The sequence below is a fragment of the Tinamus guttatus genome, unplaced genomic scaffold, assembly GCF_059628265.1.
Source record: "Tinamus guttatus ecotype Peru unplaced genomic scaffold, ASM5962826v1 Tinamus_guttatus_pri_ptg000110l, whole genome shotgun sequence".
Taxonomy (NCBI): Eukaryota; Metazoa; Chordata; class Aves; order Tinamiformes; family Tinamidae; genus Tinamus; species Tinamus guttatus.
In genome coordinates this window covers 582,025-604,017 of record NW_028288644.1, presented here as the reverse complement: position 1 = coordinate 604,017, position 21,993 = coordinate 582,025, and the positions used below count along the sequence as shown (strand labels likewise).

At 41.7% G+C, this 21,993-nt stretch overlaps 2 protein-coding genes across 2 annotated transcripts; one reads left to right on the top strand and one right to left on the bottom strand.

Annotated features, from left to right (window-relative positions):
- Positions 1-1,869: 1,869 nt before the first annotated feature.
- On the top strand, positions 1,870-12,304 carry AK3 (adenylate kinase 3). Its single transcript, XM_088521010.1, has 5 exons — positions 1,870-2,028; positions 5,925-6,044; positions 8,954-9,126; positions 11,016-11,134; positions 12,106-12,304. The coding sequence occupies exons 1-5, from the start codon at positions 1,881-1,883 to the stop codon at positions 12,227-12,229; spliced, it is 684 nt and encodes a 227-aa protein (XP_088377136.1). The 5' UTR covers positions 1,870-1,880; the 3' UTR covers positions 12,230-12,304.
- Positions 12,305-14,602: 2,298 nt separating this feature from the next.
- On the bottom strand, positions 14,603-21,917 carry CDC37L1 (cell division cycle 37 like 1, HSP90 cochaperone). Its single transcript, XM_088521009.1, has 7 exons — positions 21,825-21,917; positions 20,692-20,973; positions 19,820-19,910; positions 17,405-17,520; positions 16,936-17,058; positions 16,032-16,187; positions 14,603-15,322 (listed from the first exon to the last, which is right to left on the bottom strand). The coding sequence occupies exons 1-7, from the start codon at positions 21,912-21,914 to the stop codon at positions 15,221-15,223; spliced, it is 960 nt and encodes a 319-aa protein (XP_088377135.1). The 5' UTR covers positions 21,915-21,917; the 3' UTR covers positions 14,603-15,220.
- Positions 21,918-21,993: the final 76 nt, after the last annotated feature.

Sequence of the window (21,993 nt, the reverse complement as noted above, 5' to 3'; positions counted from 1 at the left end):
TGTGGCCTTTAGTGAAGAGCCCCGCTCCGCCTTCTCAGTAACCTCTTCACAAGTATTAGAAGGCTGGTGTAGGACCACTTCTCCCTCCTGGCAGGAGATCTCCGCAGACTTTAATAGGGACAGTGTGCCTGCGCCCATCCGTCTTGGTGGGTCTCACCAAACTTGGCCCAGCTACTCAATGTTTTCCTTGTACTGGGAGGCCTGGGAGGAGATTAGCACCAGCATCCAGCTGTGGTCTAAGAAGTGCACAGTGGAGGGGGGACAATGACTTCTCTCAATCTACAGTTGTGCTGCTGTCGGTATAACACAGGCGCTGTTGGCCTTTGCTGGATGTCCACCACTGCCCCCAGGCTTTTTGGCAGGGCTGCTGCCTAGCTGGTCAGTCCCCCCTGGACTGTTGCAGGTAGTTTGCACATCATAGGCACAGGACTTTGCATCTGTCCTTGTTTAATTTAATGGGGTTCCTGCTGGCCCTTTTCACAACCCATCTGGAGCTGCAGCCCTGCTCGTGAATGTGTCTGCTCTCTTGATTCAACATCTCTTGGTGTGGTGGCATCTGCCAAATTGATGATGGTGCACTCAGTCTCCTCCTGATCCTTACTGACATAGTAACCCTGACAAACTATACCTGTTAGCCTCCAGAGAGGGTAAAAACATTAACCACTGCCCTTTGAACTCCGTTCCAGACAGCTTTTAACCCTTCTAATAGTCCCTCAGTTTAGATCGTAATGTTCCAGCTCGGAGATTAAAATGATTTGGGAGAGTATGTCAGAAGCCTTGTTAAGGTCAGAATTAGGCTGTAACTTGTTCCTTATGTGTTAAATAAAAATACTGTAAAATAGAACAGCTAGGAACTGGTACTTGACAGAACTTAAGTATTTATCAAACGCAAATGATACCTCTAAGAAGGCAATTCAAGGACTCTTTTGACTATTCATATCTCAACAAAATTCTTCACAGAATTATGTATGATTGCAAGGTTACTGAGAAATCCGAAAGACTCTGTGGGAAAGAGTATCTAGACCCGTGTGAAACAAGATTTCAACTCTTAAACACTCTAAATTCAAAGAGCTACTTCAATGAACTCACTGAGCAGGAGCTGGGATTTTAGCTGACATGCTACACAGGAGAATCGGGGCCATAAACAGGAAGGTAAATTCAGAATGTAGTCCAAATTGTATTAGTTTGTAATTGGTGTAAGTGTGCTAAGTTATGAGTAATTAAATTGCAATGAAGACAATCAAATTTCATCTTCCAAGCATTAAACTGCTGTCTAATGTAAACATCAAATGCTCATTGTAAAATATGGCATGGCTGTGTAAAACACTGTTAAGAACAAGTAATGATCTATTTCACTGCTACAGATCCTCCTGCCCTCCCCCTTTCCTGCTCCTGGAGCTGTGACAACTGCCATGTGAAAACACTGGGATGAGGGCTGGAAGACGGAAAAGACCATCACGGAGCAAGCGAGCCATGTAGTTTTCACCAGGTCAGTAAGACGTTCTGTGCTGCGGAGGCCGCGCGCGTGCTCGCTACCCGCTGCCGCCCGAACAGGTTTCTAAGCCGAGGCCGAGGCCGCGATTACTTCAGCTGCCCTGTGCGGAGTTTCACGCGCTGCCTGTGGTTCCCGCGGAGCACCCTGCCCACGCCTCCGCCAGGCCGCGGTGGCTGCACCCGGCTGCCGCTGTCCCCGCGCCCTCGCTGCCGCCGTCCCCGCGCCCTCGCTGCCGCCGTCCCCGCGCCCTCGCTGCCGCCGTCCCCGCGCCCTCGCTGCCGCCGTCCCCGCGCCCTCGCTGCCGCCGTCCCCGCGCGCACGGAGCCGCCCGCGCGGCCGTTACGGCGCCTCGGCCGCGGGGCGGCGCGGGGCGGCGCGGCGCAGCATGGCGGCGCGGCCGCTCCTGCGCGCCGTCATCATGGGCCCGCCGGGCTCCGGCAAGGGCACCGTGTCCGCGCGCATCGTGAAGCACTTCGCGCTCAAGCACCTCTCCAGCGGGGACCTGCTGCGCGAGCACACGCAGCGCCGCACAGGTGACGGGCACGGGCCGCGGGCCGCGCCGCGCTCGGCCGCGCCGCCCGCGCTGCCCCGCCGCCCCCAGCGCCGCTCCCGACGCTGCCCACGACGCTGCCCCCAGCGCTGCTCCCAACCCTGCCCTAACGCTGCTCCCAGCGCTGCTCCCAGCGGCGCCCCCAACACTGCCCTAACGCTGCCCCCAACGCTGCTCCCAACGCTGCCCTAACGCTGCCCCCAACACTGCCCTAACGCTGCTCCGACCGCTGCTCCCAACGCCGCTCCCAGTGCTTCCCTAACGCTGCTCCCAGCGCCGCCCCCAACGCAGCCCCCAACACTGCCCTAACGCTGCTCCCAACGCAACGCCAGCACAGCCCCAACGCCGCCCCCAGCGCTGCTCCAAACGCTGTCCCAACGCTTCTCCCAGTGCCACCCGGCCCCGCGCTGCGCTGCGCGGGGGTCCCGGGGGCTGCTGGCCTGGCCTGGCAGCGCGCGCAGGCAGCAAACTCACCGAATGTGCGTGTGTTCGGCAGGCAGAGTCTTCAAAGTCAAACTTGCCTTCTTATTTTTATTTTTTTTTCAATTATCATAATAAACAAGTTCCTGCTGTGCTTTGGTTTCGGTGTGGTTTCCGCTTGCATACAGCCTTGCAGTTAGCGAGGAGTGATGTCATTTGTAACCACCAGCAGCTTTCTGAGACACTCCAGAATACCCTCCCTGCTTGTTTGTATTTTTCATTTGTATCTATTTGTGTTTTTATTTTTATTATTTGTGTTTATTGTTGTGTTTATTATTATTTGTGTTTATTATTATTATTGCTATTGTGTTTATTATTGTGTTTTATTTTTTGTGTTTTTATTTTTTGTGCTTTTTTTTGGTTTTATTTTATGTATTCTGTTTTATTTTGCGTTGTGCCAAGGCCTGCTTCTGGCTTGCTCCTCTGCTTTTCCTTATGACAGGGTGTAAGAACGTACTTCATCACAGACTGAACATGTTCATTTCCAGTGCTTTAAAACTGTGAACAGCTGTGTTCATTTGTGGCTATTACTGCGCTATCACAGCTAGGTTACTGATAGTCGTGGATTGAAAGCCTAAAACTTGTTTGAAGGTGAAAGTTTATCTGTATTGTGAAATGTTGCTTTTGATTTCCACATCTCTTTTCACACAAAGTGTGTTTGCTCTTTAAGAACAGTGACACTGGTTTAGCAGATTGACTTTGCTATAGCTGGTTACCTACGGGTTAAATATTGGCTAAGGGCACCAGCTTGGCTGACATATGTTCACACTTCTTCCTTTCTTGTGTGTTTGTGTTAGTGTAGGTTGTATAGAGACAAAAAAGATTCAAGAAATACAACATAAATAAGACCTAGTGAGACAGGAAGACATCTGAGGAGATGGACGATGTTATTTGTTCACAAAATGATATTGGTGTAGTAAAAACCCGTCTGTGGGGAGAGAAGCCAGTGGAGGGTGCTGGAGGTGGCTGCGCCTGCTGCTCGCTGCCCTGGCGTGGCTGGAGGTGTCACTGTTGGCACGAGCGGTCTCCAGGGGGCTGAGGTGAATGCTGGTGGTGGGAGCAGGTGGATGCTCTGAAGGAGGAAGGGGCAGTGAGGGCCTGCAGAAGAGCTCTGTCCTCGTCCAGGGAAGGAGGGTACGGGTCATGGTAAGGATAGGAGAGAATATCCTCCACTAAGGGTAGGGGAGTTCCCAGTACTTCAGCAACTGCTGGGCTGAATTGAGCACTTAGATGTATTGGGCACTTAGATGCCCTTTGCCTCCTTGTGAGCAGGGACTTTGAAAAGTCCCACTGCGCACGCGCGAGACCTCGGCGGTTTCCCCTCCGCGCCGGGCTGCGCTGCAGGGCGCGAGGACGCGCTGCCACCAGCTCTCCTCGCGCTGCCCAGGCTCTTGGCTCAGCAGGGCCTGTTTGCTCATGTTAATCTTCTGCAAGTGCTGCAAATAGAGATACCTTTTATCACCTGGGCAGGAAGGAGAACTGTGTCGCCTTCAAGTACAAAGATTGCCATGTCAAGGCCTGTACTGGCCTCAGACCCACCTGCACAACAGCAAAACAGAACAGATCAAAACTCCAGGAGATCCCCCTCTCCTGCTTCCACACATAGGAGAAAAAAAATGTCTGGTGAACAAACTTTTTTGTTGCATTGTAACTATTTTAGGAAGAGTCGTGACTGTTTTTTTTTCCTGTTGTAATAGTTGACTCTGTGAGAGGCCTGAGGCTTGTAGGGCTTGCACATGGTGTTAGCCCGGTGATAGGACCTGTGTGCCTTAGGTATTGCTATGTTGTAGTCCTCCTCTTGCTCCTAAGCTCATCTGTCTTTCCAAAGTGTGAAGCATGACATTTTTCTATGAAACTTGCCTTGCAAGTGTTCTTAGGTCAACATGGCTATGGCAATACTGCAGTGTAAATCAGTAACAGATTTGAGTAACAAGGGCACATTTAGCTGCCTAGGAGTAATTTCTTCTTCTTCCTAGCTGCTTTTGGAGGTACATAGTTCTAAGGGCACTGGAGTAGTAAAAGAGGTTCGACCTGATAACATCAAAGAAATGAGGTAAAGAAAAAAAAAAAAAGAAAATTCCTTTGTACAGACCGCACTGTCATCCTCTTTCCAGTTTGTGATATTCTGCAACTTTTAGCATTGAAGACTGCTTCTCCCCCATGTTGTGTCAGTTTTTTGAGGCCATGCTGCTGCATGCCTGGTCTGTTTCTAAACTGTTTTTCAGGATTTTTCAGAGTCCATCTTTGGATGTGAGCACCAGTCAAGTTACTATTTTTATTTATTTGTTTGTTTGTTTTAAACAGCAGAGCAGCTTTCTGTATTGTGTGCATCTACTGGCTTCCACTTGCCATGTCTAAAGATGGGCCGTTCTACTACTGCGTTTTCCAGTAGTGCCTCAAGTGGGACAGTTGTTGTCTTCTGCTAAAAGCAGTTCTGTTGATTGGTAATGTGGGTCCATCCCATTCTCTCTCCTGTTTGATGTATTGGAACTAGATCTGAATTAGCCAAAAGCAAACTGTTGCATATCCGTAATGAAAACCAATCTAGCTGCTATTCTGTGTGACTTAGGGAATTAGGTGCAGCTGTGTAGATCAAGGCTATGGGTGCTGTGAGCCCAGAAGACAACCCAGGCAGATGAATCCCTTCACAGATGTGTGAACTCACACCTCAGCTTGTGTGAACTACAGCACACTGGTGCTGTCGTGCAGGGACACAGTGTGGTACCAGGGAGGGAGATGCCTGCATGGCATTTTGGCTGGCCGGGGGGCTAAATGACTGCTACTAAGAGGTAGTCAGTTCCACAGGAAAATACAAGTGTCTGCACGCTCCCATAAACAGTTCACAACACTTATAAACATCCTCTTGCAATTTCAGTAATTGTGAAAATACTTCTCTGCCAAGCATATCCCACTGTGTATTGCTCTCCTAAATGCCAAGTGGGTTTCACTTCCTCCTAAAGTCTTAGGATCATATCCAGCCACTGTGCTTTACTGACAACATATAAACTTTCCCTGCAGGAAGTCTCAGGCTGATATCTTAAAGCACTTGAATCACTCTGTTTCATGTTTTAAAGTCTTACCTAATGGTGTCTCCCATTATTGGTTTTGGAATCTCATATTTCAAATACTTAAAAGTAAAATTATTTGAAGGGCGTGTGGGATATTGTTGCCCTTAGCAGAATTAAATTAATATGATAGATATTCGTAAGATCAGGTTCTGACCAATCACCTCTTTTTGAATTGCAGCGAATATTGTTCTGTCTGCCTTGTCTGTCTAGACTGACACCATTTTGTGTCGTGTCGATCAAAACAAATTGAAGCATTGTGCCTTTTTTTATTTTTATTTTTGTCTTGCTGGAGGTCACAGGTACTGTAACATGACCTCTTCTGCTTTCACAGAAGTTGGAATCCTTGCCAAGTCCTACATTGATCAAGGGCGGCTGATTCCGGATGACGTTATGACGCGGATGGTGCTGAGCGAGCTCAAGGGCCTAGAGCGATACGACTGGCTGTTGGACGGTAAGCTAGAGGGGCTGGAAACCTGCACTGCAGAGCTCGGGCTGCTTTGGCTGCTCAGCGGTTGTCACACTCCAGTAGCTGTCCCGGAGCCCTGGGAACTGGGCAGTATTTGTTGGCAGCATGTGAAACATTTGGTATTCAGTCTGCCCCCTTGGCTGCCAAAGGCATGGCGTGTGTCCTGTCTTTGGAGTGATACAGTTTAATTCACGTTGAAAAACCCCACAGTTGAGCACTACAGGAGAGTTTTGAAACTGGCAAGTCTGATAACTCTTAACTTTATTCTCACCTTAAGAACAAAGACTTCCTTCAAAATAATCATAGGGAAGTTTCCTTTTTAAAGCCTTTTCTTTCCAAAGGCTTTTCTTGTCAAAGAAAGGGACATTGTAAGAGAAAAGAGCTGAATCATGTAAGGAGGAAGGCAGGTATGTGGTGACAAGGTAAGTATGGAAAGGGAGTCCTGCAACAGTGGAGCGCACAATAAACGAGAGAGAAAATGCCTTTGCCATAGTTGTAAGAGGCATGAGTGGCCCCCACTATGCCAGGCCATGGGGAAGCACAGTTGGATGTGTGACACAAAGATAATGTCTGGGCTGGATGAGAATTTTTTTCAGATCCTAGTGACAATCTGTCTTACTAGATAAAACTTGAAAGTCAACGGTGTAGCTTTTTATTTAAAGTAAGAAAAAAATCCACAGTGTTCCTTGTCCCCTTTTCCTTTATTATATTTGCTTCTAGTGTAGTGATCTGTTGCCTTTGCTTTTTTTTCCAGTTATGTTCTAAAATAGTGAGGACAAAGGGTTTATCCCTTTAGTGCACAGCACAGTGAAACTTACTCAATAAACCAAAAAGCTGCAGATATTTTCCCTCACTTTTGGCTCCCAAGTACTTATAGCTCTAACTTTGGATATGGTTGTGCTGCATCACAGCTGAGCACACTGACAGCTCTCTGAACAGGAGGATGGTGTGGAGAATGCAAGAGAAGAAATCCATTTCTCCTGCATGCTAGTGTGCCTCCTAATCTGCACTTTTGGAAGAGAAATCTTCTGAGCCAACATTCACAGAGACTCAGAGCATAATCAGCTCTACAGAAAGAGTATTGTTCTGAAGTTAACCAGAAAATCTTTAGTTTGATAACCACAGCTGCACAAAAACCTAGGTCAGACTAAGTGGAGCTACTAAGCTGCTTGTATGCTTACTTAGCAAAATACACATTTCCACTGCTTAGAGGAAATGCTCTGTAATTTCTGCAGAAATGTGCATGTAGGACACTGCTGTGTGTCCTGTAGAGTCATAGTGAGTATTGGAATCTGAGTCATGTGCATACAGACGTGCTGTTTAAATTTATTTGCTATATTACTAGGGCATTTTTTTCTAGAGTGTTTAGGTTCCTAATAATTGATCAAGTTTTGTGAACAGCTTTCTGTGTATTAAGGAAACACTGTAAGCAACAACCTCTGCCATAACTTTCAAAGACTTACTTCTCTAAAGACCCTTTCTTTTGTAGATAAATTTCCTCTTCATTAAGTCTCAAAACAGGCCCATTTTCCAACTGCATAAATAAGGTCCATGGTGATCAAATAGCCTGTCTAGCAAGAAAATCCAGCAGTGCTTAAGTCTTGGCTCACCCTCTTCTGACATTTAGAAGCACTTCTACAAGATTATATGAACCTGAGAGAAGTAGAGTGAGGGCAATTGATGACTGTGATGCAAACCAGATCCATGAAAAGTAACACACTTAATTGCTCTGTGGGATGTGCTAAGCAAGACATAGTACCCTTAAGATGTTAAATTATCCTTCTCTGTTTTTTTCTGTTGTAAGACTCTTTTGGCTAATTCCTTATGCAGAATTATCAATAAATATTGATGGTATTACTTGATATAAGTATCAAGTAAGACTTTCCTCATTTTTTTCTTTACCTTTTAACCTATTTTTACCTATCAGAACTTGTCTTTAGGGGGATGTTTACTTGCATAGTACAATAAAAATCTCAACATTTTAAAGAGCTAAGGCTTTACGCAAAAGGTCTGTGCACAGAAAAATTCTTCCAGTTAACTTACTGTGCAGCAGCATGTGCTGGAGAAACTTTCACCATTACAGTTGCTTTGGTTGATTATTATCATAGTCTGTATGAAGAGCTTCATTTTCTTATTCCTATTCTTTTTTAATTGCTTCTTAAGTTGCATTAGGTTTATCTGCTAACAGTATGTGCCCTTAGGAGCACTCCAGTAGAGCCACAGAGTTCATAGGGCAACATGTCTTGCCTTGTGTGTTCAGAAAAAGTTTTCTTTGCAGCCTGAGTTTTCTCACTGTCCTACAAGATTGACTGAGACACTAGATATTCTAAAATCTTCCTAGTGCTTCTGTTTGATGCAAAATTAATCGTGGACTGCCTCTGATAGATACACTGGGTTTACTATGCCTGAATAAAACAGGTTTATTATGGTCAACTACTTAATTCAGACTTTTACATGATGAATGGAAGAAAGAGTTGTCACAACTTTCCAGATTGTTCGAGATCTCTCACCATGAAGTGCCTTAAAATACTAGCTGTTATTGTTCCACAGTAACAACTGGATTAATTAATTGGATGCATAAAATGTGTATTCAGTATTCTTATTCAGCACAGCAAATTGATATGGAACACTTTCAATTGTGGGGCCTTTTTGCTTGTATTTACTTTTGAGGGGGTGATTAAGTGAAATAAGGAGGTGGAAGCTGGGAGATTAACAAATTAGAGTACAGTGATGTACCAAAAAATATCCTGAAAATGTGATTTTTCTTCAACCTTTACACACATCAAGTTTTTGCTTTTGAGTGCCTGACCACCTTTCCTCTAATAAATCGAGTCCAGTTAATTCTTATTGTAACTCTACCTTTCATTTTTTATTGGCTTATGTTTTCTTTAAAGGTTTCCCTAGAACGGTTGCCCAGGCAGAAGCCCTGGATAAACAGTGTCAAATAGACACTGTGATTGACCTAGATGTGCCATTTGAGACCATAAAGTACCGTCTCACTGCACGCTGGATCCACCCTGCTAGTGGCAGAGTCTACAATCTTGAATTCAGCCCTCCCAAAGTACTGGTAAGCAATGCACATTGTTAGTATTGGTGCTTAAAAAGAATGCATCTAGTTAATTAAGTAAAACATTGTTTGCTGCAAGAAATGATAGCTCAGAAGAAGGGGGCTCATGTTATCTCTTAAGTGTGCAGAAGCTCCCTCGATAACAGGCCTTCTCTCCTGTTATCATAGCGCCCATCAGCTGGAGGGCAACTTGCTTCTCCCCTGCAGAATGAAATACTGTGGTGCCAACTGCAACAACTGCCTTCTAGGCTCTAGTTAATATGGTTAACTGGTCTGGGAGATTTTCCTTTCCCAGCATTGTACACTGGCGTATTAGCTAGGCCAGTTCTTAGCCTGGTCTATTACTGCAGCCCCAAAGCCTGTACAGTCCAAAATGTAGTTTCCTCTTCCTTCCTTCACAGGACTCATTGTTTAGTAGCTCACAACTCAGTATATTTCCTGGGTATATATACAGCAGAAGAATCCACTTAATGTTTTCCCTATATTAATACTTACCAGGGCAGGTTGTCATACTGCAAAATTAGATGTAGAAATTAGAGAAACTTCTCAGAAAACAAGTAAAAACAACAACAACAACAGTTTGGGCTTTAGATATCTTCAAGAGATAACAGGTATACATAGCTACCTTAAATTTTTTACTTAGACTAGCCATAATGAAAATGAGCTTAAGTTGAATTTTATCCTTAACTATAAGTAACTTAACTGTTGCATCACATTCTCTCCTGGAAGCTCTGTTATGCTACATCAGAAGCATAGGAGGCTCTTTTAGCTGAAGAAGTTTTGAGCAGTTACCTGAAAAAAGTTTTGTGATTTCAATGTTGCAGGATAAAAGGCCAGCTAAAATAATAGGTAAGCACTAGAAGTGAGCAACTGGAAGCACACTATCCATAGAGCTTATGTATAGCTTAAAACATGGCATTTGATTCATGGCTATTCTTAATTGAGAAGGAACAAGGCAAGCAGCAACAGAGAATCAACCAGTACCGCAGAGAGTGGGATTCAGCTGTAGCAGCTTTCCTGTTAGGGGCACTTCACTTTACCTTTCATTATTTTGTATGCATTCCACAACACAGTAAAGCAATTTGAAGTATTCAAGTAAAACTATGAATTGGAGCTGAACAGCTGAAATACAGTTGCATTTACTATATAGTAAGACCTCTTAATATCTTCAAAACCCTTAAATGTTGACTTTCTCAGTGAAGCCAAAAAGATTAAAGATCATGGTTTTAGAATTTATGCAATGCTCAATACTTAAACTATTGCTTTCCTTGTACCTATTGACTGAGTATGCAAACACCAGAAAGAAACTCAAAAGAAATTTAATATAAGAAAATTAAACTCATCATTTTAAATCACTCTATTATGTAAACAAGGCAAGAGTGATAATACAAATGCATATCTAATATATATGTTCTGCAATAAATATTCTTCACACCTTCCCAAGTAGGTAAGTTTATTAATAACAATAGTAATTGATTTTCTGAAACTGACTGCCAGAATGCAGGCAGGGCAGGAGAATATTTTTATGTTTTATTTGGTTTTGTGCTTGCAAGAAACTTCCTCTGGAACAATTCCCAACAGTCATCCCTTATTTCTGTGTGTTTTGTCTAAACATTTACATTCAACAAATATTCAACAAATGTTATGGTGCACAATGCAATGAAATTAACATATTTCTACAATGTGATGTTCATAGCCAAAACTGAGAAAATATTTCTAACTGAGAAACTTTAAAACTGACCTCTAATGTCAGATAAGATATGGATGGTAGTCTTCCTAAACAGAAATCTATTCCTTGACTAATTGGAAAGTGATGATGATTTAAAGAGGATGTAAAAAAAAAGTGTAAATAGAAAAAAAAATCAGTGTTTGATTTTAACTGCGATTAGGGCACTGATGACATCACTGGAGAGCCACTTGTTCAGCGTGATGATGACAAACCAGAGACGGTTACCAGGAGACTGCAGGCCTACGACGCACAAACCAAACCTGTTCTGGAGTATTACCGGTAAGTAGTAAAACACTATACTTCCTTCTGTGTTAGCAGAGCAAGGAGCAAATCTTTTTTTCCATTGCAGAAGTATTACAAATGTGACCATGATATAAGTAGCCATACATATATACCATCAATTCAGTAAGAAATGTAAACTGCAAAACAAATAAGCTCCCCACTTTTAGTTGCATGAAACCTCTTCAGGGAGTCAGCTAAGCAAACAAGCTCTTTGTTGCAGCCCTATGAAGCTTTACAAAGAGTCCTGCACATTATTCAATACATTATGTATGATTTGAGCAACAAACCTCTGTTAGTAAGGTGAGAGTCACAGTACCTTTTTTGGAAACTGCAATGTTATATTCTCTTCCTGATCTGTTTAACATGTTGATCAAGTAGAAGATTAAATGCTCTGTCTTTGAAGTGGTTAAGTTTTGGAGAAAGACTATTCTGGGTTGTCAGTGATTTTCCTGATTTCAGTAACTGTGAAGTGAAAGTGCCTCTAAGCCTCAAAGCAAGAGGCAGGTCTAAACTATTCTTACTGACAACAGCAGGTTTTACAAAATTTTAAGCTACTAGAAATAATTCAGAACAACTTGATTGGGTCTCACATGTTTGTTTTGATGTACCTTTGTATTTCCCTGAGCTCTGGGGTATAACAACTTTATAATAGCTGGCTTATTCAGTTATTTGAGCGTGTCCTCTATGTGTCTTCTACAACTGGATTGCATCATTATTAACAACTATGAAGGGTAAAAATAAGTGCTCTAGGTACAGCTGCCAGTTTCCTGAATCAGTGTGGCAGTGTGAATCAGTGTCTCACCATATGAGAAACAGTAATACATACCTAGTTCCCAGTGTTCTAGCTGCTCTTAGATCTAAATCAATTTTGTACTGACACACTTCTGCTAGAGTACCCTTAAAAATGAGGTAGAGATCCTGGAAGGAATAGAAAATTTGACTTTTGTATTTTTTTTTTTCTTCCTTAGGGCAAAAGGGTTGTTGAAATCCTTCTCTGGAACAGAGACCAATAAGATCTGGCCACATATCTATGCTTTCCTCCAAACCAAGTTGCCAGATGTGAGCCAGAAAGATGCTGCTGCCCCCATGTGAAATGAGGGCTAACTTCTGCCCATCTGTCATAGCACAGAATTGATTACATGAGATTCGGCAATCAAGGATTTCACTTACTAGCGTGCCATACTGATCAATAATTAAAATCTAATATCATCCTCAGCTCATGTGGTGGTAATGCTTTAAGTCTCCTGTGATCCCCACTTTAATTCTATACGTTTTATATAAAAATGTCTAATTTTTATAATACACTTACCAAAAAAACTACTCATGTCTCCCTCAATCAGAAAATGCTCATGGCTAGACATTTTGAGTCATATAGGAAATATTTCTGAAAACAGCCTACCTACGAAACACTCCTTCATGAACTATCATGCAAAGTAAAGATAAGGACTGGAAATCAAGTTTCTCAATTACTTGATTACCTGGGGTCAGCCAGAACCTATGGGAAACACTATTCTGCAAAAAGCAGTTCAAGACAGGAACTGGCATAGAGATAGGGTGACACCATGAAAAAACTCACTTTCTTTAGCTTTGCTTACGCTGAGCAGGATCAACTGATGTTTGTGTAAATTATCTGTGACACCTTATCCTTATGACTGCCTTTATCCTTGTTACATTCATCTTTGTGCCCTCAGTATAGCTATTTTGCAGGTGTGAGAAACAGAAGATTCAAAGTAGCATATTTGGTAAATCCTCTGTATTTGTGCCATTGCATAGGATTATTAGTAGAAAGAGAATAAAATTTGAAGAGATTAACTATCATCTGTGAAGTGTGCAACTAATCAATCTTGCCTGGTACAACCAATGCAATACAAGTAGGTTACCAATAGACAGGGATACAAATCAGTGTCTTTTCCCTTACTGCTGATTGATAATCGTGTCAGGATGTCCAGCAGTCAAATTAGTGTCATAAGACTGCTTAGAGTATTAAGTTTCATTAAGTAGCACTTAGTTCATATGGTTTATGTGAGTTCATAGTACTGGTTCATGTCTTTTTGACCAGCTCTCATACCTATGTCTATATAGTCACTGGATAATTGGAATCACGTATCTCCATAGCCATACTTACCAATTCAGCTGCTATTTTTCATCTTCAATAATGTCTACATCATAGCTGCAGACTGAGTTTAGAAATAACTTTAAAAAAATCAAGGTTAGAAATGATTGGCAGCCACATTCCAGCATAATACCCTGATCTACCGCTTCCTTCTATTTATGCCTTTTGATTTCCATAGAAACGGCTGTGTTTTGTTAACAGCCCATGGAGGTTAATCTAGGCTGGGGGAAAATTGTATGATTTGAGACTTATTTCCACACAAATCATTAAGCATTAGCCCCTAGAAATATGAAAATAACTTTTAACAGACCAGGAACTGCTAGATCAAAACAACTGTATCAGTAACTGTGTTGATAATTGTGAGTCACTGTGCTACAGAGGCCTCGTTACCCTTGTACTTAGGGGAGAGATGCACTTAACAAATCACCTTAGGTTATTAGTTCCCTGTAATTAAGTTAATTATTATGGAGAGTGCAGTTTTTACTTTTCTCTGGAGTGCCTGTCAGACATAACTAAATACACTTTACTGAAGCCACTTACCTGCAGTTTGCAGCTAATAGAGCTGCTGCCTTTCCTTTATCCTCAGTGTGCATCAGAACTGCTAGAGAACAAAAGCACCAGGAAAGACTGCCTTAAAAAGAGGCATTTCTACCAGTGGATAAGCAGCCCCCATTTTTGCTGCTGCATATGTATTAATACTTTCTGCAGCATGCACTACAGACTAAAGACTTCATTATATCACCGCTATAGTGCACAGCTGAAATAGCAGGAGCTATTTTCAAAATTGGCCAAAAGATACACTGGGTATCTACATTGGATACATTGTACACCTTACCACAGTCATAGCAATAAAGGATCCATCCCACTATTTGAGCTAGAAGCTCTGTCCACTGGAGTATTCCAGCCGCAATATACATTTTGTAGACAAAAAAAATGCTGTAGCAAGGTAGAAAAAGCATGGTAGCATTTTGCATTGCAGAGGTTCCTGGAAGGCCTCCTCTGGAAACATGGTTTATTCTTCCGACTCCTAAAACAGCAAGCTTTAAAAATATTTCTCTTTCCCAATGCTTGAGCTGGCAGTTACAGAAACCAGCTTTAGAAGAAGATGAAATAACTTTCAAATTCGGTAAGACACCCCTAGGTGAACTGCCATAAAGCTTTTTGTTGCAAACGAAGAGCTTTCTTAAACCTAGCACCTTAAGTCCCCTTGATCCTCTTCAAATACTTCTCCCTATAATGGGATTTGGTTAAAAAAAATCTGAAGTTCCTTTTAGAATTAAAAGGGGAGTTGGACTCTCAAAGATTATAAAACCCACTGCTCAAACAGACAAGCGTTACTTGAATTTTAGGACTTCTTTTTTAATGAAAGCACAATGTAACATTTAAATCCCCTTAGAAGAGGTAGAAAGCCAGTGTTTTAATCTAATCCATCCAAGTCTGAAATACTGATACCAGATACTGATTTATTGCTATAAGTGATAACCAGATTTGAGAGCTTATAATGTCAGCAAGGTAGCATGAATACAATTGTGATCTCCAATATTCATAAAGACATGTCCACATCTGTAATAAGACAATAGCAGATTCTAGCAAGAATCTACCACTTCTTGTAAACATTGTATTTGTGCAGAATTTTTTTTCCTTTATCGTACTTTGATTTCTAAAGTCATGAAAGGCAAGGTTAGTAGCAGAAAACACATCCAGTTTCACATTCGGCAATATATGAGAACCCTGCTCTTCAAGGACAACCAAAAACCTAGCAGCACATTTTCAAACAATATTACAAGTGTTTCTGGATTACCCACTCTTCAAAGTCCCCTTCTCTCCCCCCAACAAACAAACAACAACAAAAAAAATCAGACTAAAAATAAAGTGCAGTACCCAGAAAAATAACGTCAAGAAAATAGCCATGTTTTCCTTTGTTTTTTTTTTTTTTTAGAAAAAAATACTTGGCCTCAGTCTTAACAGTACTATACTGTGTCCATCATTTTGGATTCCTCGTCATCTCTTTGTATCACAGAGTTTAAACTGCAGATATTTGTATTTATGGAATCTTGTAGACTACCAGCATTCTGCAACAGATGAAAAGTGACAGATTATATAACTGCATATATGGAGAGAGAGAGAGAGAGAGAGAGAAAAAATTTAAGTCAGACTTTTCTCCTATCCATTTTAAGAGGAGATAAATAAGTTCTTGAAAATTCACCATCCAGTATTAGAGCTGTCAAGAGGCTCCTTAAATTTAATCTGGCAGAGCTTTTACTTGATATTTCATTTGCATTGCTCTACTCTTCACTTACTTAACCAAATTATTTCAAATAAGGAAGTAGTCACAATTGAAACTACTTAACGGCCAATTTTAAAAAGTCTTGAAACTTGTTCCTTCAGTAAAAGATGTGACCATCACTAATACTAAAGCAAGAAATCCAAGTACCCCCAATTCCCTTTATCATTAAATATATATATCTAATTTTATCCTTGGACTCAACGTACCTGTAGGATTCCATCAATAGGATTATTTTAGACTACAAACTCACATTGCTTGTGATAAAAAGTGTATAGCACCTGATCAGCTTTAGAATGCAGTGATTTTTTTACAAAACATTCAAGGACACTGAACCAATATATGCTTTTGACCTTATACTGATGTTTTCTGCATTTTCTGCATCCTTGCATACTGAAAATACCACATAGTATACTCTGAATAGTAGCAGTTCTAGAAGACTTCCAAAGCAGAATCTAATTCTAATTTATAATAATTTCTGGAAAAAGTAAGTCTACCTGTGACAAAGATGTGATTTCTCCTATAAAACCAGGACAGACACTAGGATCCTGTAGTAACATATTTTGAAAACCATGTGACTGTGACCAGATTCTCACTCTTGTTTTGAATGCTTCAAGTTCATTTTTGAAGGCCTGAAAATAGCCTTCCCCTGTCTGCCAAGAGAAGAAAAAAGAAAAAGAATCACTTAAGCCACATGGACTTTTGAGCTGCAAGTATGCACACTGCAAAAAAAATATCATTTAGTGATGCATGTCATACTCTATAGGAGATAATACTGTAAAAAATTCAGCAATCATGTTAATCAGTTTATATGGAAATAAATATTTTGAAGATCATTTATAGCATCTGTGTTTAGAAGCAAAGTCATTCACTCACGTGAGGACATGTTAAAACAACTAATTTTAGCTATTCCTTTTTTCAACTCAAAGGTCAGTTCCCATAGAAGAACAGGTGATCACTGTAAAAACCCAATCAAAGGCAAAGTACAACTTGATTCCCACTTTAACTGAACTCCTTTAGGCTGTATTAAGGCTTATCAGAGTCTTGAATAATTGACTGCAGTTTACAGCAAAACTGCCCTGCTGATTATCAAGAAAGGGAGGATGGTTTTGGGACCAGCTGTGAAATGCAGATGAAACACACAGGTCAATTTTGAAAACAGAGTGGCTAATTAACCAAAACAGTTCTTAAAATAATCCACAGTTTTTGCTGCTGTTCAAGAAATTACATCTCTGTAGTATACCTGTCACCAGCACGCTGTCTTTTGCTTTACTACTGGGACAAACAAAACACACTAAATACTCATTTTCCAGACAGGAGTTATATAAAAATACTATTTCTAGAGAAAGAACTGCTAAAGAAATTATAAAATACCTCATACAAGTGCATAAACTTACTTACTTTGGCTTTTTGGAAAAAAAGGCGAAAACAGCCTCTTGGATCTACATTACAACTTTTGGCAATTTCTATAATAAATTGCATTACAACTGCTTGGTGTGCTACTTGTTCCATCAGAGCTCTTTTCTGGAAAGGAAAAAAAAGGCATTAGAGAGATTAAAGTTATCTCCAGTAATTATGTATCTAAAATTCAGTGTAACTTCAGTTTTGTTTGGTTCCTATAGACCTAAGCACTGATGGTCACAGAACTAAAAGGACAGTTGCTAGCTAGGACTAGCAGCAACACAGTGTGGAGGTTTTCTTTGCTAAGGTAATAAGCTAGTGAAAGGACAAAAAGAACAATTAAATATCTAATCAGCTTTTCTGTAGTTCACGTTTACTGTGTGTTTTCTGCAGTGCAAGTTTACAGTGATAGAAAAATCACTGTATTTCAGTCAATATGCTTCCTGTGTATTTTCAATCATCTTCGCACCTGTTCGGCTTCTAGATGAAAACACCATAACAGGAGATATTTGGACGTTTCTTCACATACAAGATACGGGTGGTCAGATAAAAATCTTTGACTATCATCCCATCTGCTCAGCATACCTAATAAGAAAAACACAGAGTAAGATATGCAGTATGAAAAAAATGATTTAATGCAGCAAAAAAGTCATTTGCACTGGTACACTGCCATTTTCCAGATTCACTAACCTGAATGTAACAGCATGCAAATAATTTTAGTTTTTATTTAGACATCCAACTAACACTGAAAGAACATTTCCAAAGGCATAACTGGATTTTACAGATGTTAAAGATATAGTTAACCATTACTGTTAAGATTTATTTTAATACATCTCTAGCAGTGTTGGAAATAACTTATTTTTAAACCACTCTCACATAAAAAGTGTTATAGGTATTTATTAGTTATACTAAATTATTCACAAAGTTCAGGGATATGAATTTACATTAATTCTGACAAAAATAAAAGCACTAAGAGCAATTAAAAAAAGAATGTAATTAGTTGGAAATGAAAGAGCTTCTAAACATAAATGGCTTGATACATTTTTAGGAAATTAGAATGTAGTTAGAGAATTAATTTAAAGCCAAAAGAGCTAAGCCATGTCAGTATTTGAAACTTAAACAGAAGACTGAATTGAGATAGCACATTACTACCTTCATGTAAAGGGCTGAAGGTTAAAAACCACACTGCAATATTCAGATAGACAGCTTTTAAAATTATCCTTCATATATCACTAATGTTTGTATGTATATTAGAACAGTTGATTCATTTACTGTCAGCAAGTACCAAATATAGAGCTTTACCCTTCTACCAGCATATAAATATAACAGGGATAAAGATAATTCAGTGGCAGTGACCTAAGCTAATTTTAATTCTAGCAAACAAATACCTAAAGAGAAAGCACTGGCTAATACTTCTTTTGGCTGTTTAGTCAGATTCTTTACTGCTTGAATGCCAGAGTAGGATTGAGAAATGAAGTTCAGGCTCTACAGCGAGCAGAGTCTATGCCAGCCTTTGGCGGAACACAGTAAGATCATTAGTGTTGTTTTACCTCCATCGTAAAAAGAACAAACCAACGTGTCTTTGAATTTCAGAGATTGGGGGGGGGGGGGCAGGGGCAAATTTTTCTGCTGAAATGTACAACACCATAGAAGCCTTCCAATTATACTGTCAGTACATTTCTGTGCCTGTCACTGCTGCTGTATGCTCTGCCAATGCTGTGTCTCACTTAATATTTGCAAGGCTTGCCTTTAACCCCCAGGGCCAAAAACCCTTTCTTTAATAAAAAAGTTTAATATCCGTAAAGAGAAGTAGTGAATTAAAAGCGGTTGTGCAAGGAGCTTTTGTTAGGTCAGTCCTGTTCTTGAGTACCCTGGAATTCCTAACACGGCTATGCTTCAACATTAGCAACATTTCTACCCTCTAATCAGGAATGGAAAGCACTTAACAGAACCATCAAAATTTCAGATTCCTTTACAAGGTCTGAGTTCTGCTCAACTTGTTTAAATAATGATAAAGTGACACCTAGTGGAGAGTTAACTAGAACTTCAAGAAAGTTTCATCCATGCATACTCTTTAATAGCAGCTTACAAACTTTTATAAGTCAGGATTTATAGACTCCCAGAATGGTTCAGGTTGGAAGAGACCTCCAGAGATCATCTAGTCCAACCCCCCTGCTCCAGCAGGGACACCCAGAGCACGTGGCACAGGGTGGCATCCAGGTGGGTTTGGAAGATCTCCAGAGAAGGAGACTCCACAGCCTCTCTGGGCAGCCTGTGCCAGGGCTCTGGCACCCTCACAGGAAAGAAGTTCTTCCTCATATGGAGATGGAACTCCCTGTGTTTCAACTTGTACACATTACCCCTTATCCTGTCACCGGCCACCACGGAGAAGAGCGTGGCCCCATCCTCCCTACAATCACCCCTCAGCTACTTAAACATGTTGATCAAATCTCCTCTCATTGGTCATTCTCCTTAGAGCTTAATTATCTACCAGAAAAAGGTGTGTATTTAGAGATGATGGCTACAGACAACCCAAAGCACTTTTACACAGCTCTTCTGTTTCCATGGATGTCTCTGCCCTTTCCCACTGAACAGCAAAAAAAAAAAAAAAGCTAAACTTCAGTTTTCAGTAGTTCAGCTCTTTTAAATATTCTTATTAAAAAAAATAGTTAAGTTCTTACAGGTCACAGGAGCTAACAGGTTTCTGTAGTTTATACTTTGTTTCACTTTAAACAGGCTATCAGACAGTCTAGCTTCTATTTTATCACATCATGACAGGCAACTAGTTTAATTTGCTATCATTCATTTTATATAATAATATGGATCAAACCTACACAAAACTGCATAAGGTTAAACTGTAAAGCATTGGGAAAAGTGCACTCACCGAAGTGTTTAATCTTTTGTTCATGTTTCTGCATAAATGATTCAGGTGCATCTTCATCTTCAATTTCTTTCCTTTTTTGATTAATAAAACTCTAAGAAAGACAAAAATTAACTATCACAGGATCTCCAGACATACTTTTTTGCTAGAAAGGAATATTCTGTTTTATTACATTGCTATTAAATAGTAGTGTTCTAAGTTTACAGTCAAGTCATATACCTGCCAAGTGGGGTTTTTTTTGTTTGTTTTTAAAAGTACATTGGCTGATAGAGTTTCAAATTCTTATTATATTATGGTGATCAAGAAACTGGCAGAATTCTGCTTTCAGGTAGCAACTTACTGATCTGTGAACTATGAATACCCTCTACATGGTAGCCTTGGTGCAGCTGTGTCAAGGACATATGATAAAAGACGTACTAATTGCTCAGACTCAAATTAATCCGACAACAAAGCTCAGGTTGTACTCAAGACAGCATTTGTGCTAAATAAGCTGCACTGCAGCAGTCAGGTTACTGGAAGCAAACTGTACTCCTCTTTCATGTTTGAGAGTTTGGCACAGCTGAGGAGCAGTCTGGTTATGTGAAGAAACTATTGTTCAGCCTCCCCTGGGCAACTGTTGCTATTCAGAACCAATGCAAGTTCTGATCCTCGCTTAAGAAAGTCATCCAGATTTGTAATAATAGTGCAGCTTGCTCCCATTCTTGGGCAAAAAGAAGAAAAATACCCACATAACACAGCTCTGATTAAGCACTGCACTAGACATGAAGATAATTGAGACACTATTGTCTCAAACCAGTGAACAAGTCTCGAATTAAACAAGTGAAATGAGAAATTAGGCTAATACTTGTTGTCTCGCCTCTGGATACAGGTCATACCTTATTAAATACCTCCTTGCTAACAGAATCTGTATTCCATAGATTTTGTCCTTCCCTCTGGTTTAGTGCTTCTTCTTTTCTTCTCCACTCTTCCTCCCTCCGTCTCAACTCAGAAACTTCAGTCTTTGCTTGGGCAAATTCCTGGTCCACAGATTCCGAACTATGCAGTACTAAACTACCGAGTTTCTGCTGGGCTTCTGCTAGATTCCAGGTGCATTCCACAGAGTGCTTCACAAACTCCTTTTCTTTTTGGCAGGCTAGTTCAATACCTTGGCTGTATGTCTATAAGGGAAACAAAACATTATTCAGGGAAGGAAAAACAGCAGTTTTCAAATTGTATAGGAGCAAACAGTTTTAACTCCCAAAGATAGTGTTGATACAGAAGGCACTTTAGAAGTTGATTCACCACAGTGATTAAGCACAGCATTGTACAGCTTTAAAAAGGGAAATTATACTACCGCAGAAATACTTTTACAAAGTTAAAAAGTGACCGTCTCTACATGGTAGAGATATTTTTGATGCAGATGACCCTCTAATGACCCTCAGCTCACACCTGGCTCTCTTTTGGGCGATAACAGCCGCCACCAGCAAGGGCACTCCTGAACACATATACAAGACATATACATTCAAGAATCCATTTCCTCACACTGTGACGAAGGTTTCATGACTCCATATCACTCTGTGCAGCAGCTACTACTGCCTGCACCCCAGAACAGATTAATCCTCTCCCAGTGCACGGCCACCGCCTCCAAAGGACAGCGCAAGTGGAATTCAAGCTCTGGCGAGGCTGAGGCCCAGCACAAACACACAGTCCTTCCTGCTCTTTCTTCTTCCCTGCCTTGTCTTTTTGAGGAGGTCAGCCCCAACAGCTGCGATCTCCCAGCTTAGGCCATGAGTGCTGCACTGTCAGCACACGCCTGCGAGGAATCCGCAGCAGTTGTTGGGGAGAAAACAACCACCGGCAGCGTTCGCGCCCCAGGCAAGCGCAGGGCAGCCCCTGCCGCGAGGCTCCGCCGCGGGGCCCACAGCGGGGCCGCGGGAGCCGCCGCCCGGCCCGCGCCACGCGCGGAACTCGCCGCTCGAGATGGCAGCGGCCGCCGGGCCCCGCCGCCGAGCGCGCGGACGGGCCGTACCTGCACTTCGGGCGGGCGGTGTCGGGGCGCGGGGGGCGCCTCGCCTTCCTCCGGCGGGGAGTCCCGGCAGCGCGGCGCCCACAGCGCCATCCCCGCCGCCCGCGCGCCTCGCCGGAAGCGGGGCCGCGCGGCACTTCCGGCAATACCGGCCGGCCGCCGCGCCGCCCCC

Excerpts from the sequence above, each read along its gene's own strand:
- AK3 (XM_088521010.1), top strand. The coding sequence starts at position 1,881 with ATGGCGGCGCGGCCGCTCCTGCGCGCCGTCATCATGGGCCCGCCGGGC. Across the intron at positions 2,029-5,924 it reads GCACACGCAGCGCCGCACAG|AAGTTGGAATCCTTGCCAAG; the intron begins GTGACGGGCACG and ends CTGCTTTCACAG. Across the intron at positions 11,135-12,105 it reads CCTGTTCTGGAGTATTACCG|GGCAAAAGGGTTGTTGAAAT; the intron begins GTAAGTAGTAAA and ends TTTCTTCCTTAG.
- CDC37L1 (XM_088521009.1), bottom strand. The coding sequence starts at position 21,914 with ATGGCGCTGTGGGCGCCGCGCTGCCGGGACTCCCCGCCGGAGGAAGGC. Across the intron at positions 16,188-16,935 it reads TTTTTTTCCAAAAAGCCAAA|ACAGGGGAAGGCTATTTTCA; the intron begins GTAAGTAAGTTT and ends TTCTCTTGGCAG. Across the intron at positions 15,323-16,031 it reads AAATCACATCTTTGTCACAG|AATGCTGGTAGTCTACAAGA; the intron begins GTAGACTTACTT and ends CATCTGTTGCAG.